The 15,349-nt window shown below is 39.0% G+C and overlaps 1 protein-coding gene across 2 annotated transcripts in view; it reads left to right on the top strand.

Moving 5' to 3' along the window:
• The first annotated feature begins 9,740 nt into the window (after positions 1-9,740).
• Positions 9,741-15,349, top strand: part of SLC39A12 (solute carrier family 39 member 12) — a 38,320-nt gene continuing 32,711 nt past the window's right edge. For both annotated transcript variants that reach the window (XM_034760331.1, XM_034760332.1), the window contains exons 1-2: positions 9,741-9,857; positions 11,000-11,349. In XM_034760331.1, coding sequence (XP_034616222.1) covers positions 11,077-11,349 — 273 coding nt within the window. In that variant the 5' untranslated portion in view covers positions 9,741-9,857; positions 11,000-11,076. The remainder of the gene's footprint in view (positions 9,858-10,999; positions 11,350-15,349) is intronic.

The raw sequence follows: 15,349 nt of genomic DNA, 5'->3' as shown, positions 1-15,349 counted from the left end.
GGCTTCCAAATCATTGGAAGGTTCTCAGTCCCTTGGTTAGAATGCTCTCATTAGTATAAGTTCATAGTCCAGAGGTTTGAACAGGAAAGAGGCAAAATAGAGCTATTTCCAGGGCCTTTTATAGCTTCTGCCATGTGGAGGGAAATCCATTGTTTCAGACAAAACCCTCAGCACAGCTAGTGGAAAATTACAGGTAGCAAAATGGTGTTTGGAGTCCCATGGACAAGTCACATGTCCACGCATGATTTCACTTAGTCACAGTAGAAGCCATTACCTATACTCCAGATTAGGGGTCGGCACCTTTGGCACGCGGCCCAGCATTGACTGTTCGCAGGCACGGCCTCCCGCAGCTCCCAGTGGCCGCAGTTTGCCATTCCCGGGCAATGGGAGCTGCAGGAAGCAGCAGCCAGCACATCCCTGCAGTCCGCGCCACTTCCCGCAGCTCCCATTGGCCGGGAATGGCAAACTGTGGCCACTGGGAGCTGCAAGGGGCTGTGCCTGTGAACGGTCAATGTAAACAAAATGTCATGTGGCCTGCCAGCAGATTACCCTGATGGGCCGTGTGCCAAAGATTGCTGACCCATGCTCCAGATGGAACATTCACAGAAAAGTCCATTAAGTGTAGATAGGCATCCCCCATGGTCCATTGTGAGTTAAGTGTTTCCTTATGAGCCACTTAACTTGAATAGCCCCTTCAAGCTGTGCAGACTAAATACCTTGTGGGTGCTACCCAGAAGCAAATATATTAGAAATACTGGTATAGAGCCAATACTCATAACTTCAAATACAAAAATGATACATGCATGTAAACAGCATAATCATATTCAGCAAATCATAACTTTTCTATTGACACCTTACTTGATACACTTTGTATAAGATCTGTTGCAATTACATAACAGTGGTAGCAACAATGAGCTACGTGGCCATATTTTAATCAGATAACGTCACAGTCACATTCCTAAAATCTCCCATATTCTTTAGCAACTGCTTTGCACTGATTTACAGGAGGGAAAAAGCATGAAGAGGCTCCTGAACCTACTCATAGTATGATTTGGTCTGTAGATATTCTGGTCCTTTTTATTCTAGTAAGAGCTGGATTCAGTCTATTTCTTCTACAGAAAAAAAAAGGACACAGCCATCTACAAACAGATGATAGATTCTCTGGCACACTGGTAAAATATGGCTTTGTTGTTCCAGGAGGTAGAAATGCAAAGAATTCTGTGTCCAACACTGAGTGGAATGGACAGTCTGTCCTCTAGTGTGATAAAATAAGAATTGTTCCTGAGCTTGATAAAATTATGCAACTACAATACAATACAATAAATTGTATTTCATCAGTTAAAATAGTAGCTGGTTTTGTGCCTTCTGTATATTTTTTTTAAAAATTTCAGCATAAACAGTTATTCTTTTTACAGTCATACTTATGAGGGGATATTTTATGGAACATTACATTCAGTCTGTCAAGTAGAGCAAATATATAAACAAGACTTAAAAACTAAAATGTAACCCAGTAATTCTCAAACTTTTTCATATTGTGGGACCATTTCGTAAAATTAATCAACTCCTCCTTGGCTTCCTCCTCTCCCAAATCTTCCAGCAGCAGCTATAATGTTTGGCTACATGAATAAGAAATATTAGCATAATATTGTGGAGAAAAAGTGTGTGTGTGCGGGGGGGAAACCTTGCTTTAATGCAATGAGTTTGGCTGCTTGCAGTGCTTAATTTGTGCCCAGGGCTTGCCAAATTACAAATTAAGCACTGGCTGCTTGGTTACATTTCCTTCACGTATAGGTGTTGTTTCTGTCATCTCCCTGACTGTAGGACTTTGCATTTATTATTTAATCTCTATTCATTGCCTGTAGCCCTATTGCTCTAAGCTTTTCAGGTCACTGTAATTTGGTTCTGTATGCTAAGTATCCAATTTAATATTATTTACAAAGTTGATCACGGGTAAAAGCCCTTGAGAAATGTAAGTCCTGCCTTGGGCAACAACTAGCAGCACACATCACTGTATAAAGACAGACTCCTTCCTGTTGTGATAGAGGTATCTTCTTAAATCACCGATAAGTGCTTCATGAGTCAGACTTTGAGAACAAGTGCTGTAAGGCAGAGCATTATGGATATCCTCAGTTTTTATTAGAGCTGATTATTTAGTACAAAAGTGATTTATGAATGTTTTTGTGAAGTAGCATAGGCTGCACAAAGGAACTTTTGATTTGCTCTCAAACACATTATGATGGTTATCCCACAGCACTGACTTTCTGAAAATGTTGTGCACATTGCTTAAGTGGATTCCCTTTCAGGTGCGAGGGTGAATCATCGAAATATAGGGTTAACCATGGATTTTTCAAATGATATGTGATTTATTTTTCATTCAAAATACAACTCAAAGCTCTATAATGATATGCTAGATGGTATAATTTTGTATTTGGTATATTAAAACTCCCCTTTTCTGGAAATGTGCCATTAAGGTATAAATAACTTATGCTAGATAAAACATTGTTAATTAAATCAACTTTCTTTATTTGCTCATTAGAAATAAACTTGTTTGGAAACCTAAGGGAGCAGACACTTGTTTGATATTACCAATCAATCAAAACTATGGGACCAAAGTAAACCAAAACCGAGAAGGAGTATAAACTCATTTTGTACATCTATTTAACTTAAATGGCTTTGAGATGGTGCAACCAGCTGGCATGGTTGCTTAATGACCATAGTATAATATTTGGATCCCTTTCAAATAATTAACTAACTGTGCTGCCAAAGATGAGGCAATGAAGAGCATTAGAACATAATTACCCTAAAAAATGTTGTGTGAACTGAAAAATAAAAATGAGCAGCAACATCCACTTGCAAATGCATGATATGTCCCCTGCTGGTATAAAAGGCTTTTCAAATAGATATGTGTATATATATATTGTGATGAATTCATTACAGCTATAACAAAGGTAACTGAACAGTAGTCTCCACAGATAGATTGGGCCATGTTAACACTGGATTTATACCAGTTTTCACCAACATAAATCCTGATGCAAATGCTCATCAGTGGAAAGGCCATCAGAGAGGAAATTTCAGTGGCATCAATATGTCACAATGTATGTAACTGTAGATGATCTCACTATCCGTATACATGTTCAGTCCCTTTATTAGTCCCTTCTAGATTCTTGTTCCAATGATATCTTGTGGCAATGAGTTCTACAAGTTATTTTTTCTTAAAAAAAAAAGTAATTGTGCCTACCCTTTCTGGGCATGAATCTCCCAGAGCATCAGAGGCCGTGCTTACCTATGAAGGTATAATAAGGCTCTCTTCAGCAAGTTTAATGAATATGGTCTCTTGGCTTTATTTTCAGCAGGTCTTCCTCTTTGCCCTTGTTGTTTTGGAGGATATAGGTGACATCTATTCCTCTCCTCCCTTCTTGTTGTTCTGGCTGTGGGGAAATGTTAATGTTAATTACTTTGTAGTGAAGCCTGTAATAGTGGGATTTGAGAGGAAGAAAGGTCCATTCACTCTGGAAATTCGGGTCTAGTTCCCTGCTCTGTCACAGACTTACTGTTTGGCCTTGGGCAAATCATTCCTTCTCACTGTTCCTCAGTCTGAACAATGGAGATAATAATACTTCCCTTAAAAAGAAGAACAGGAGTACTTGTGGCACCTTAGAGACTAACAAATTTATTAGAGCATAAGCTTTCGTGGACTACAGCCCACTTCTTCGGATGCAACCTGTCAATACTTCCCTTCTCTTCCTTGTTTATTTAGTTTGTAAGCTGCTTGGGACAGAGACTGTTTTGTACTATCTCTGTGTACAGTTACCTAGAGCAATAGGACTTTGATCTCAGTTAGGAACAACTGTAATACAAATAAATAACAACTTGCCTATTGATGAAAAGAAACTTCACTACAAGTGCAAAGTTAGTCACCTGAAGTTCACTGCAGTAAACATATTTCTTTTCCACTTCAATATAAGTAGAGATTCCCTATACCTGGTCTGAAAAGCTCATCACCTGCTGACCAGAGGGGTAGCTCAAGAGTCCTGGACTAATACAGGGTATGCTCCAGAACCATCCATACATATGTACTTCCGATAAAATGCATGTCAATAGTATTAATTCATTTTAACTCACTGACAAACCTTAAAATATAACTAGGCTTGGTAAACTCTATGCACACAAACCAATGAAAAATATTTCAATTTATAATCATCTTAATTTACAAACAGGCACAGTAAGAAAAATGGTGTTTGAGAACTTATTGGAGTTTGATGTTAGGATATTTACTTTGTGAATTTTGACATGGGATGTTGACAATTTGTGTTTTAATGATAATAAAGCATTAACTTTTTGAATCTCCATATCTGCTACCATTAAATAATTGTCTGACATGCACACACCCTGCATAACTTCCTGCAACTGTAAATGTTTAATAAAACCTGGAAACAATGTTTACAAATAAACATTGATATTATCTGTCGAAATTATAAAAAAAATAAAACTGGAATTCTGCGGAGCCTAAGTAAAACATATTGGTAGGACTGACTAAACAGGCCAATGAAGTGAATAGCCTAGGGTGATGTTAAAGCGCTGAAATCATTTATGGGAGCACTTCCAGATTAATTTATTGAAAAAGATGTGATTTGCATTGAAACACAACTTGTATTGTGCAGAGAATGAAATCCTTTCATATTACAATACACTCCCTATGGATCTAATTACAGCAGACGTTCACACATCACACTGATAACATGGAGGAAATCTGCAGTTCCACAGGGTTCTCTCTTCATTTGATGTAATTGCTGTGATTAGTAAGGGGGCTCATTTGCGTAGTCCATCAAAATACATTATTCAGTATTTAAGGAACAAGAGTTCAATATCAATAGCAGTTTTCATCAGTAAGCTGCAAGGTTTTTTTTTTGCTAAGATGTTGCATAGATCCTCTCCCACTTTGCCATATAAATAAAATTAAGCTGTTTGCTAGGTTGGTGGCACTTACAGGAATGTTTCGGTTGTCTAAGAGCACAGTTCTATAAAGAGTTTTAATATTCCTACATTGTGCAATCATTGATCTTTTGACAACCATAAAATTGCAGAGTGCAGCTGTAAATGGCATTTAGAAATGGCTAACCTGCTTTTGTTCTGACAACAGGTGTGTAGGTGGGAGAAATCTTACTAGTTCACTTTTGCAAAAATGAGTTACAAAAAATAATTCTTTAGGAGAAGAGGGTAGCTGCAGGAGCTTGTCATGCCCCCTATCTGGTTATATTACTTTACATAACTATCCTCTCTCACATTCACTAAAAATAGAAGTTTTGATCATCTTATACAAACTCTTTGGGCCAAAAGGATGTGAGAGCAGAATTTAGCCCTTTACGCCTGAAACTGGATCTAAATTTCAAGGTTTTTGTCACATGTTTCTGTTTGTGAACATCTATTAGATTAGTAAACTCCTGCACTTTCCAGACATTTTTCCATGATACCTGTCCAACACTGACTGTATTTTTCCAAGATAGAATATCCCACCTGCCTCATTCTCAACCCTGGTCCTTACCATGGCCTTGCTACCTAGAAAGATCTCTAGCTAAGTGTGGATCAACAGAATTAGAATAATATATCATTTATTCATAACTTGTCTATCTTAGATCAGATATGATGATAACAATTCTTTATAAGAAGCGGCAAACACAACAATCTGATGCACACAGTCAACATCACATGCTGTTGAAAGTTTCTTTGATTCAGAACATCTCAGTTCTCTAACATCAAAGTATTTAATACTTAAACATTTTAAATATAAAATACTATGTACAATGGAGCAGCAATTTACCCATTACCCAGAGGCTAATGGATAAATTAGGAAACCATTTAAGAAACTAAAAGAGTTTGGAAGGCTGCAGGGTTAGCTATTACTACCAAAAAAAAAAAAGGGGGGGGGGGGAAACGTCCATTGCAGTTCTGAATTACAGAACTAATTTAAGAACAATTGTGCTAAAGTACAATCAATTAGGCAACAAAATTTCCTTCTCTAAAGTAAATTATAAACGTGACCTGTGACAAAAACAAGCGAAGTTCGGTGGGTGTTTAATGGGGGAGGAGGGGAAAGGAATGGGATGCAACGGGCTGTGATTTAAAGCCAAGTGGCTGCTTTATTACTGTTAATATGGGACTGTTTACAACTTGGATTGGCAGGGGACAAGTGGGAAAGATAATTCATCAATTAAAAATGGTATCTAACTTAAAACTTTTACAACTCTACTCGGGGAAGGGGGTAAAACATCAACTAGAAACAGTACTAGAACTTAAAACATACGTACCGCACTCCAGACGCAACTGACCAGCAGTATGGATACCGAGTACATAATAGAGATGTGGGACATAGTTTAAAAAAAAAAAAAGTACAAAAGAAGAGAAGAAACACACGACACGAGCCGGCAAAATCCGGAGGAGATCCTGGCCGATAGGGTGATCAGTCCATACGGCTAACACGCAGGCACTCCTCCCGATTTAGGTGCGGGCTTCTGGTTTTGTATGGGGACACTTAGCTCATATTGGTGTCGGATTGGTTCCTTGCTCCTTCACCTTCCAGGTTCCAGACTGGTGCCCTGTACGCAAAGCTAGGGACTGCACCCAGCACCTCTTTTTCCCCCGGCAGGCTTGTATCTTTGCACATGGTACACTTGTGACCGACAAGCAGCCAGAACTTGAACTCCGGGCTCAGGGTTGCGACAACCTGAAAGCTCTCTGCCATCCATAGCGCTATCCTACAGTAGCTACAGATTCACTAATTTATATGTGTTTGCCATAGTGCCCAGAGTCCCTATCAAATTGGATTTAAAACACACACAAGAGGTGGTTCCTGCCCATTGTTATCAGTTGGCACTTTCCAGTAGGCGTGATGTTGGTAGTGGGCCTTGATGAGGGATTTGAAGGAAGAGACAGTAGTGGTTTTAGAGTCTAGTTCACAGAGGACATTGTATGTGCACAGGGTGGGATGGTAGAAGACACAAAGAAACTGTGGGGAGAAATAAGCGATTGAGTGGCAGAGACTGGCATCAAAGCAGAAAGGGAAGCTCAGTATAATATTAATTTGATCCATAAGTGACATTGCCGCAACACTAGGGCAAAATTCATTTAATAAGCAGTATGACTTGTGATAGGAGTTGACTGTTCCTTTGAAAATCCCAGTCTCCATTGCCTATAACATTTATTATCCATTATTCTTTAACATATAGTAAATTTAATCTTAGTAGCCCAATGCAAATGTTAATATAACATATTACCAATATCTTTCTCCACATCTCCTTTCAACACCTCTCTGCTGTTATAATTTGTCAGATCTATACCTCTAAAAATACTGGTTTCTCTGAAAGAGTTAAAAAAATCACCCTTTGTGTGTATACTCTTATCTGGACAAAACACATTCTCAATTTTAGTTTTTAAAATATGTTCAGAACATCTGAGATCACTGAGATTTCTATGGACAAATTTGACACCTTTTCGATGTTTACTCTCCATGTGAGACTTTCCTAATATTACATTATGCAGGCTATTTACTTGTTAGCTTGTTATAGGATAGAATCATAGAACTGGAAGGGACCTTGAGAGGTCATCTAGTCCAGTCCCCTGCACTCAAGGCAGGACTAATTATCTAGACCATTCCTGACAGGTGTTTGCCTATCCTGCTCTTAAAAATCTCCAATGATGGAGATTCCACAGCCTCCCTAGGCAATTTAGTCCATTGCTTAATCACCCTGACAGTTAGGAAGTTTTTCCTAATGTCCAAACTAAACTTCCCTTGCTGCAATTTAAGCCCATTGCTTCTTGTCCTATCCTCAGTGGTTAAGAAAAACAATTTTTCTTCCTCCTCCTTGTAACAACCTTTTATATACTTGAAGACTGTTATCATGTCCCCTCTCAGTCTTCTCTTTTCCAGACTAAACAAACCCAATTTTTTCAATCTTCCCTCATAGGCCATGTTTTCTAGACCTTTAATCATTTTTGTTGATCTTCTTGGACTCTCTCCAATTTGTCCACATCCTTCCTGAAATGTGGTGCCCAGAATTAGACACTATACTCCAGTTGAGGCCTAATCAGAGTTGAGTAGAGCAGAAAAAATACTTCTTGTGTCTTGCTTACAACACTCCTGCTAATACATCCCAGAATGATGTTCGCTTTTTTTGCAACAGCGTTACACTGTTGACTCATATTTAGCTTGTGGTCCACTATGACTCCAAGATCCCTTTCTGCCGTACTCCTTCCTAGGCAGTCATTTCCCATTTTGTACGTGTGCAACTGATGGTTCCTTCCTAAATGGAGTATTTTCCTAAATGGAGCATCATAGTGATGATGCTGTAGGAAAGCACTGAAGGTAGAGGAAGCACTTAAAATTGTGAGTTCTTGTTTTCAGTTACTTATAAATTTCTGGAAAAAAATCTCTTTGGGTTGAAATTTCAGTTTGTTCTGAGCACACAGATGAATGTTTGTGGGTGTATGGTATAAATCTGTTCATTCATTTGTGATTTATCAAGCTTAAAATAAAATGTACTTTAATAAAAATGTCAGATATCTTTGCATTTGAATAACTAAAATTAGGTCTGTTTTTAAAATATTAAAATGTCTAGTGAGCACACAAGTATTTGTGCATGCTCTTGTTTGCCATTACTTTATCTTATTGAAGTGGTTTGTTTGTATTTTGCTTTTTTACTCAGGTTCAACTGGCCAGTTTCGCTTTTGTTTATAGTTGATTTCACTTGCAGGTTCTCAGGAACTATCACAGTGCTGTTGTTAGCTGCTTAGATCCTATAGTGATAAGCACAGTATAAGAACCAATATAGAGTAGAATAGAATTGTCTTTGTGTAGGAGAGGGTTTTCATTTAAAAACACATGCTTATCATTATTTAGGGTAACATTTCTGTTCATATTAAGTTAAATCCATCCTCCTTCTCCAAAGGTTTTGGGGACCCTACTCAGGGAGTATGACTCAATCTGCATCCCCACACAGCAGGTTTGGGAGATAGGACAAGGATGAGCTTGGTAGCTCTGCCCCTATGAAGATCCATTAGTCACTGACTTCTCCTACCCCTTTCTAGTGCAGGGACCTAGGAATGACTTGGGCTACTGAAACTGGAAGATTGCAGTTTCAGCCACAGAGCACTGTAAGAAGGCAGGGAGGGTTTCTTTTGCCTTTTTTTCCAGTTCACCATCTGCACCAAGCGCAGCTGTTCAAGTTTGGTGCAGGTGAGAGTTTTGATGCTCTTTGATTTTGTTTGTTTATTTTACCACAGACTCTGTTTGGGGCCCATTCTCCATGGAGAGAGTCCCTTTAAGAAAAAATGTGAGTTTCTACAGAGGTGCCAGAAAATATTTCTACTCTGATTTCACATTTCTGACCAGAACAAAGATTTCAGTTAAAACAGAAATTCAGGTTTTCTTCAGATGTTATAAAACTGCTTACGTATTTTAATATTGTAGAGAAAATGTTGTTTTCATGTGTATTATCTACCATAATGAATATTGTTAAGCAGATACCATACATCCTGCCATCTGCTGATGTTAATTAGGGAATGTTTACATAAAATGATAACTACCAAAATAATTAGCTAAATACACTCAATAATGTGGTGCCTAAAACCTGCCAAGAAGAACATGTACTAATTCCTATCCACCTCCATTGTTACCTTAAGAACAGCTCTCTCCATAGCAACTGAAAACTTTTCAAGGCAGCAATAAACTAATCCTCTCCAGCTTCCAGAGCACCATCAAGGAATTTTAAAAACATCGGACTTTCCAGCAGCTAAATACTTTTGGGGATTCAAAAGGCCACAAAGCTAGAGATACACAATCATTCATTTTTTTTCTGCTGAAGGTAAGAACACGGTGTTAGAAATGGTTGTGTCCCTATAACTGTGATGCTTTTAAATGCTAACCTATTTCTAAATGTTAACTTAAAGCTAAAATAAATTTTGAAACATCAAAACCTTTCAGAGTGTGCTATCCCACGCTAACTTTTATCTGAATGCATGCCAAGTTATAACTCAGCAAAAGTTTTTAGTTTACTCTACTTTAGCAATCTGTTAGCACAGCATTTTTAAAAAGGAAATCAGATCTGTATTATTTTACAGTGAAAAGAAGCAGATGTTGCGTGTGGCTATTTAACATATGTATGTATATTTCCAAAGGCCTGCTCCTCAGTAAAGGGAGAACTCTTTAGTGGAAAACTAAAGTTAAACTCCTTTACAACTGGCATGCTCCTATATCAAGATAGATTACAGTAAGGACAGATCCTAAAGTACGTTAGGAAAGATATGTCTAGGATAGTTTGGAACACTATCTTTGCATCTAGGATTATTAAAAGTGAGAACTAGTTACTTTTGAGACATTTCTACATTTTTCAAGCTGTATGAATGACATAATTACAGCAATTTTGCAGCTCTTTCCTCTGACCATAAAGCAGCATTAATTTCCTGTTAAAATGTTTTGGGTTTGTTTTTCCCCCTGCTTTAGAGCTAATGTTAATTAATTAAGATGAAAACTACTGTAAGTCATTGCTAGGCATCAGTACTACTGAACATGTATGTCAGAATTCCTGCACAATGCTTTATTTGCTCCTCATATACAAGTACATCTACTAGCCCTTGGGAATCTGTTTCCTAATGGAGTAAAAGAGAAAGCAATTATATTTGTTCCTGTACTTACTAAAGGAGATTATAATCAAATATAGTAACATAATAGGGAAATGAAAAATGTGTATTATACTCAAAACTTTTAATGTGAAGGAAGGGCAGTCCGATTTAACCACTTACCAGTAATTCTACAGAATTTTTAAGGCCACTGTCATTTTAGTTTCCTGCTGTTTCAGGCTGTAAAGTCCCTACAAACCCCCTGTTGTTCAGAAACAGCTTGTCACTGCAAATCAGCTTAGCCAACCAATTAATAAATCCTTTCAAACATATTGCAGTCACTCTAATTAAATGGTTTTTGTTTTTCTTTACCATACAAATTCCTCAGGGTTCAACTTTAAGCTGTGAACTACGAACCACCATTCAACTCTCAACACGGACACGCACTTACAGTAAGAAGAGGAAATGTGTTTTCTGACCAAGCATCCAGCTTTTTGGGTGGCATTTTCAGCTTTCATATTTGGTGTGGTCACTGCAGAAGCACAGTCTGGGAAAGAGCACAAGCAGGAAAGCGGCTACGCTCCCAGCCAAGGCTATCTGACGGAAGTTTTACGCATTCTCTCAGCTGACAACTACACTGAGCTCCACAAGAATCACTCAAGAAAACTTATCAAAATGTTATTGGAGAGAGCTGAATGTCCACAGTGGATTTATGGGATGCAGGAGGATTGTAATCTGGTTAGTGTATCAATTAATGAAGGGTACATTTAAAAGATGTGTTCAGAAATCATTTATTCGGGTGAAGCCATCCTATTGCATATCATGGGCACACACGACATTCATTCTTTCAAACAAAAATGAACTGCTACAATTATTTAATTGCTAATGATTTATATTGCTTATTTATTTTTGTAAAGAGGGCCCCCAAGTACTTCAAGTACACCTTAAAAACTTAGATCAATTTATCTTTCACTTATTGCCAGATATTTCAGATATTTATTTTCAAACTAATGTTTTCCTCTTTACTTCTTCCTACAGTTATATTGTTAGCTTGAATTTAAAACACAAAAAGAAATTTCCATTGTAGTTAGAGATGTATGGGGAGAAATAGGAATGGTTTTGTGAAACATCATCATTCTGGTTGTTATTTTGCAAAACTCAAACCCAATCCATGGTTTGTTCAGATCCATATGCCATTTCCCCCAAGCCTGCAAGGTTTTAGGGGTGGTTTTGGGAAAAAAATGTTCTGGTCAAGATAGCTCAAGAGCAGATAAAGGATTCTGCAAATCCAGACTCTGGGATTGGAAGAATTCCAGGGTATTAAAATGTTTGGAATCACAGCTCCATGCGGGGGCTCAGTCCCCTAGTAAATTCAGACTACTGACTGGGCTATTTCTTCCCACTGGTTTGACCATGGAAGGAAAAGGGGAATAGGATGCCAGATTCAGGTACGAGGGAGACTATGCTGTGGTCGAGGGCCCAGATGGAAGGAAATGTAGATTTGGAAGATGCTCCAGGTTTGGATTGGGACCCCAGAAAATTGATGGATTCTGGCTCCAATTAAGATTAATCCAGCTTGTTCTAGGTCTGGCTTATCTCTAACAGCAGGGAATTATACAGAGAGTATTGTGGCTTCATGTCAGAATCAAGAAGCAGCAGGTGGTGAAGGCTAATGATGGGGAAAGCTGACGTTTACTGTGAAAGTAAAATGCTCCCTGTATTCAACAGGACCAATGTGTTGGAGAGGAGATTTCAGTCCTCTGCCGTAGAGTACCTACTCATTTAAATAGCCATAGTAACAAATGCTGACATTTTTCATAACTGCCCCAGGGTGAATGAGCACTGGTAAATAATGTAGGGCTCCATGCTCTCCTACAGGGGTTATTCCTGCATAGAGGAGTGGAAACTTCCTGGGAATTCTTCCATCATAGGCCAAGGTTTTCCTTGTGTTTTGTGACCTATTTATAGAAAGCACAGGGATGATGGCAAAGGAAAGATTTTCTGAACCCTTCTCACAGTTTCAGCTAGGCTAGCCTGGGCAAATAGTAAGTCCATGCAGTACAGTGGCTTTTTTATAAGCTTGAAATCCTGCAAGAGCTAACAAACACCCAAAATGGAGAAAAACTCATGACAGCAATTGTTCTTGAAACATCTGCAGTCTTTAGAATCAGAAATTAGCCCTCCTGGAAATTGGCACTGGAGATAACTTCCCAAACAGTGGGGATAGGGAAGCCCCAGATCCCTCCTTCCCACCCACAAAACCAAAAAAAATGGATCAATCAGACTCACATTTCCCTTCTGAATCTGGGATCCCAGCCATCACAAACCATTGCTTTTTCAGATTATTTAATTTGCAAACAAGACTCCATCCTGCATTTAAATCATTGCCCTGAAGTTCTATACCTTTATTAGACCCTTTCTTTTTTCTTTACTAATTGACCCTCCAAATCCATGGCCATGTGCTTGATGCTCCTTAAGCAGTATCTGGCATTACTCTATCTCCCAAGTGCACAAAAAAGGCATACCTTCTTCTGTATTGATGGAATCCTTACTAATAATCATTAAAAAATAGGGAGTTCAGTAAAAAACATTCTGCTCCCATATTCAGAAAGGGACTTGTTTGTTTTAGAAAATAAGCATTCTGAAAGTAAGGTCATGCAGGTGTTTGTGACTCTAACATGTTGATAACAGCAAAATAACTAGTGATGAATCAATCTATATTCCCCTGACACCTTCTTTAAGTACTCCCAGTGGAGGATCCCACATATTCTCCAATAACGGCAACTCTTTCAGTGCACCTGCTGCCCTCCCAGTAGCAATTTCCTTTTCAAACATCTTGCTTGCCAGCACCAACAACCTTAGTGATTTGAAGTTATCCTTACTAGACCTTGAGGTGTAATTATAGAAATCTCTGAAAAGCCTCCACCCCATATAGTATGTTTGTCTTATCACGCACTGGGTAAATTTAAAAAGATAGATTGGCTTAACATGAGGCCTTTAGGGAAATGAGCTAGAAGAGTTAAATGTATTCCTCCTAGTCCAAAACAATAATACACAAAGACAGTCATGTTAATACATGTTATCAATTCTTTGTACCCTTGGGAGATAGAGTAATGCCAGATGCTGCTTAAGGAGCATCAAGTACATGGCCCTGGATTCTGAGGGTCAATTAGTAAAGGCTAGTATTGTAGATGTTGAGAGCCATATTAGACAGGAGACAGGGACCAGATCCTAATCTAATTTACTCACCAGTGTGAATGTTTAATTTGGCTATTGGCACCCACAGTGCATAACCTTTTCCAACATTCCTCTTGGTGTAGATTTAGGTTGGGAATATTTCTATTAAAATGTCTATGAAACGTCAACTCACTCACTTGCTTATAGTTGAGGGAGTATATGTAACCTGAGCTCCATAATCTGCATTTGATTCAAGTTTTTTGGGGGGTAAACATTCAAGGAATGGGTTTTGACATATATGGTGTACCAGATACACCAGTACACAATGTCTGTAGCCATAAACATAGTTTAACCCAGTAAACTAGGTTTTTTGGCTGCTTTGAATCATTGGAATGTGGCAAAATAGCTGAAGTGTGTTGGTGTGTCTTGCCTAGTGACTATGATTTAGGTGCTTTTTTCTATTTTAGAGTCATAGGTACTGGAACTAGGGGCGCTGCCGCACCCCCTGGCTTAAAGTGGTTTCCATTACATACAGGGTTTAATGGCTCTCAGTACCCCCATTATGAAAATTGTTCCAGCACCCCTATTTATAGTCCTTATGATCTGCCAGGATAGTGGAGATCAACTCAAGTGCTCAAGATATGATTGGATTTAAACAGGAGGGAGCTATTAGCATCCTTCCAATGGGACCAGCTGATATGGCCTACAAATCACAACAGGAACAGGATATTTTCAGGAAGGGGCTTTCTGTTCTGGAACTTGCTCACCCACTTACCCTAGTCTGAGAGCACTTGCTGGTTTTCTAGGCCTATCTGCTCATAAAGCCTTTTGCCTGAGATGACATTGGAAAGGGTCTGAGTGTGAGGAGAGATGGTGCCTTATTGGCATTGAGCTATTTTGTTTTTAAAATATTATACCTGCCCTTAGGGGGGGAATTCACCCCTCTGTAGAGAGCAACACAGACCCATGCATGACTTCTGTCTCTCTTGAGTCCCATTCTGACGACTTAATTGATGCAGAGGCTTTGTGCTGACCAAATGTTCTGATAGCACAATTAATAAATATAAGATACAGGGCCCAATTCTGCTCTGTTAGCCTGTAAATGTGGAGTAACTCTAGTGTTTCCTTTGACTGGGAGATGATCTAGATTACTTCTTGCAGTTCCTTCCAGCCCTACGTTTCTATGCTTTGTATGATTCTATTACTTACACTGGGACTTTTCAACCTGTGGTTCATGACCCAAAGTTGGGTCACCAGAATGTTTCAAAGGATCATGTGGCAGCTCCTGTGGCTCTGGTCCCATGGGGCTTGCTAGGCTCAGTGCCCAGCTCCAGACATTGTGACCTCTGGGGTTGCAGTGCCAATCAGGTTTATTCCAAGTGCCTCTCCATCATGATGATGGGGGAACTGACCAGGCTCAATTTGAGTAAGTGAACAAGGTCGCAATGCTACTCAGACAGATTTGGCCCAGCTGGCTCCTCATCGGGGGCTGCAGCACCACAGGATGAAACGTCTGGAGTAGGGAGCCAAGCTGACCCCAGCCAGCCCCACAGGACCTAGC

Source organism: Trachemys scripta, chromosome 2 (genome assembly GCF_013100865.1).
Source record: "Trachemys scripta elegans isolate TJP31775 chromosome 2, CAS_Tse_1.0, whole genome shotgun sequence".
NCBI classification, from domain to species: domain Eukaryota; kingdom Metazoa; phylum Chordata; order Testudines; family Emydidae; genus Trachemys; species Trachemys scripta.
Note: the sequence above shows the minus strand (reverse complement) of the source record. Positions and strands in the feature narration are given on the sequence as shown.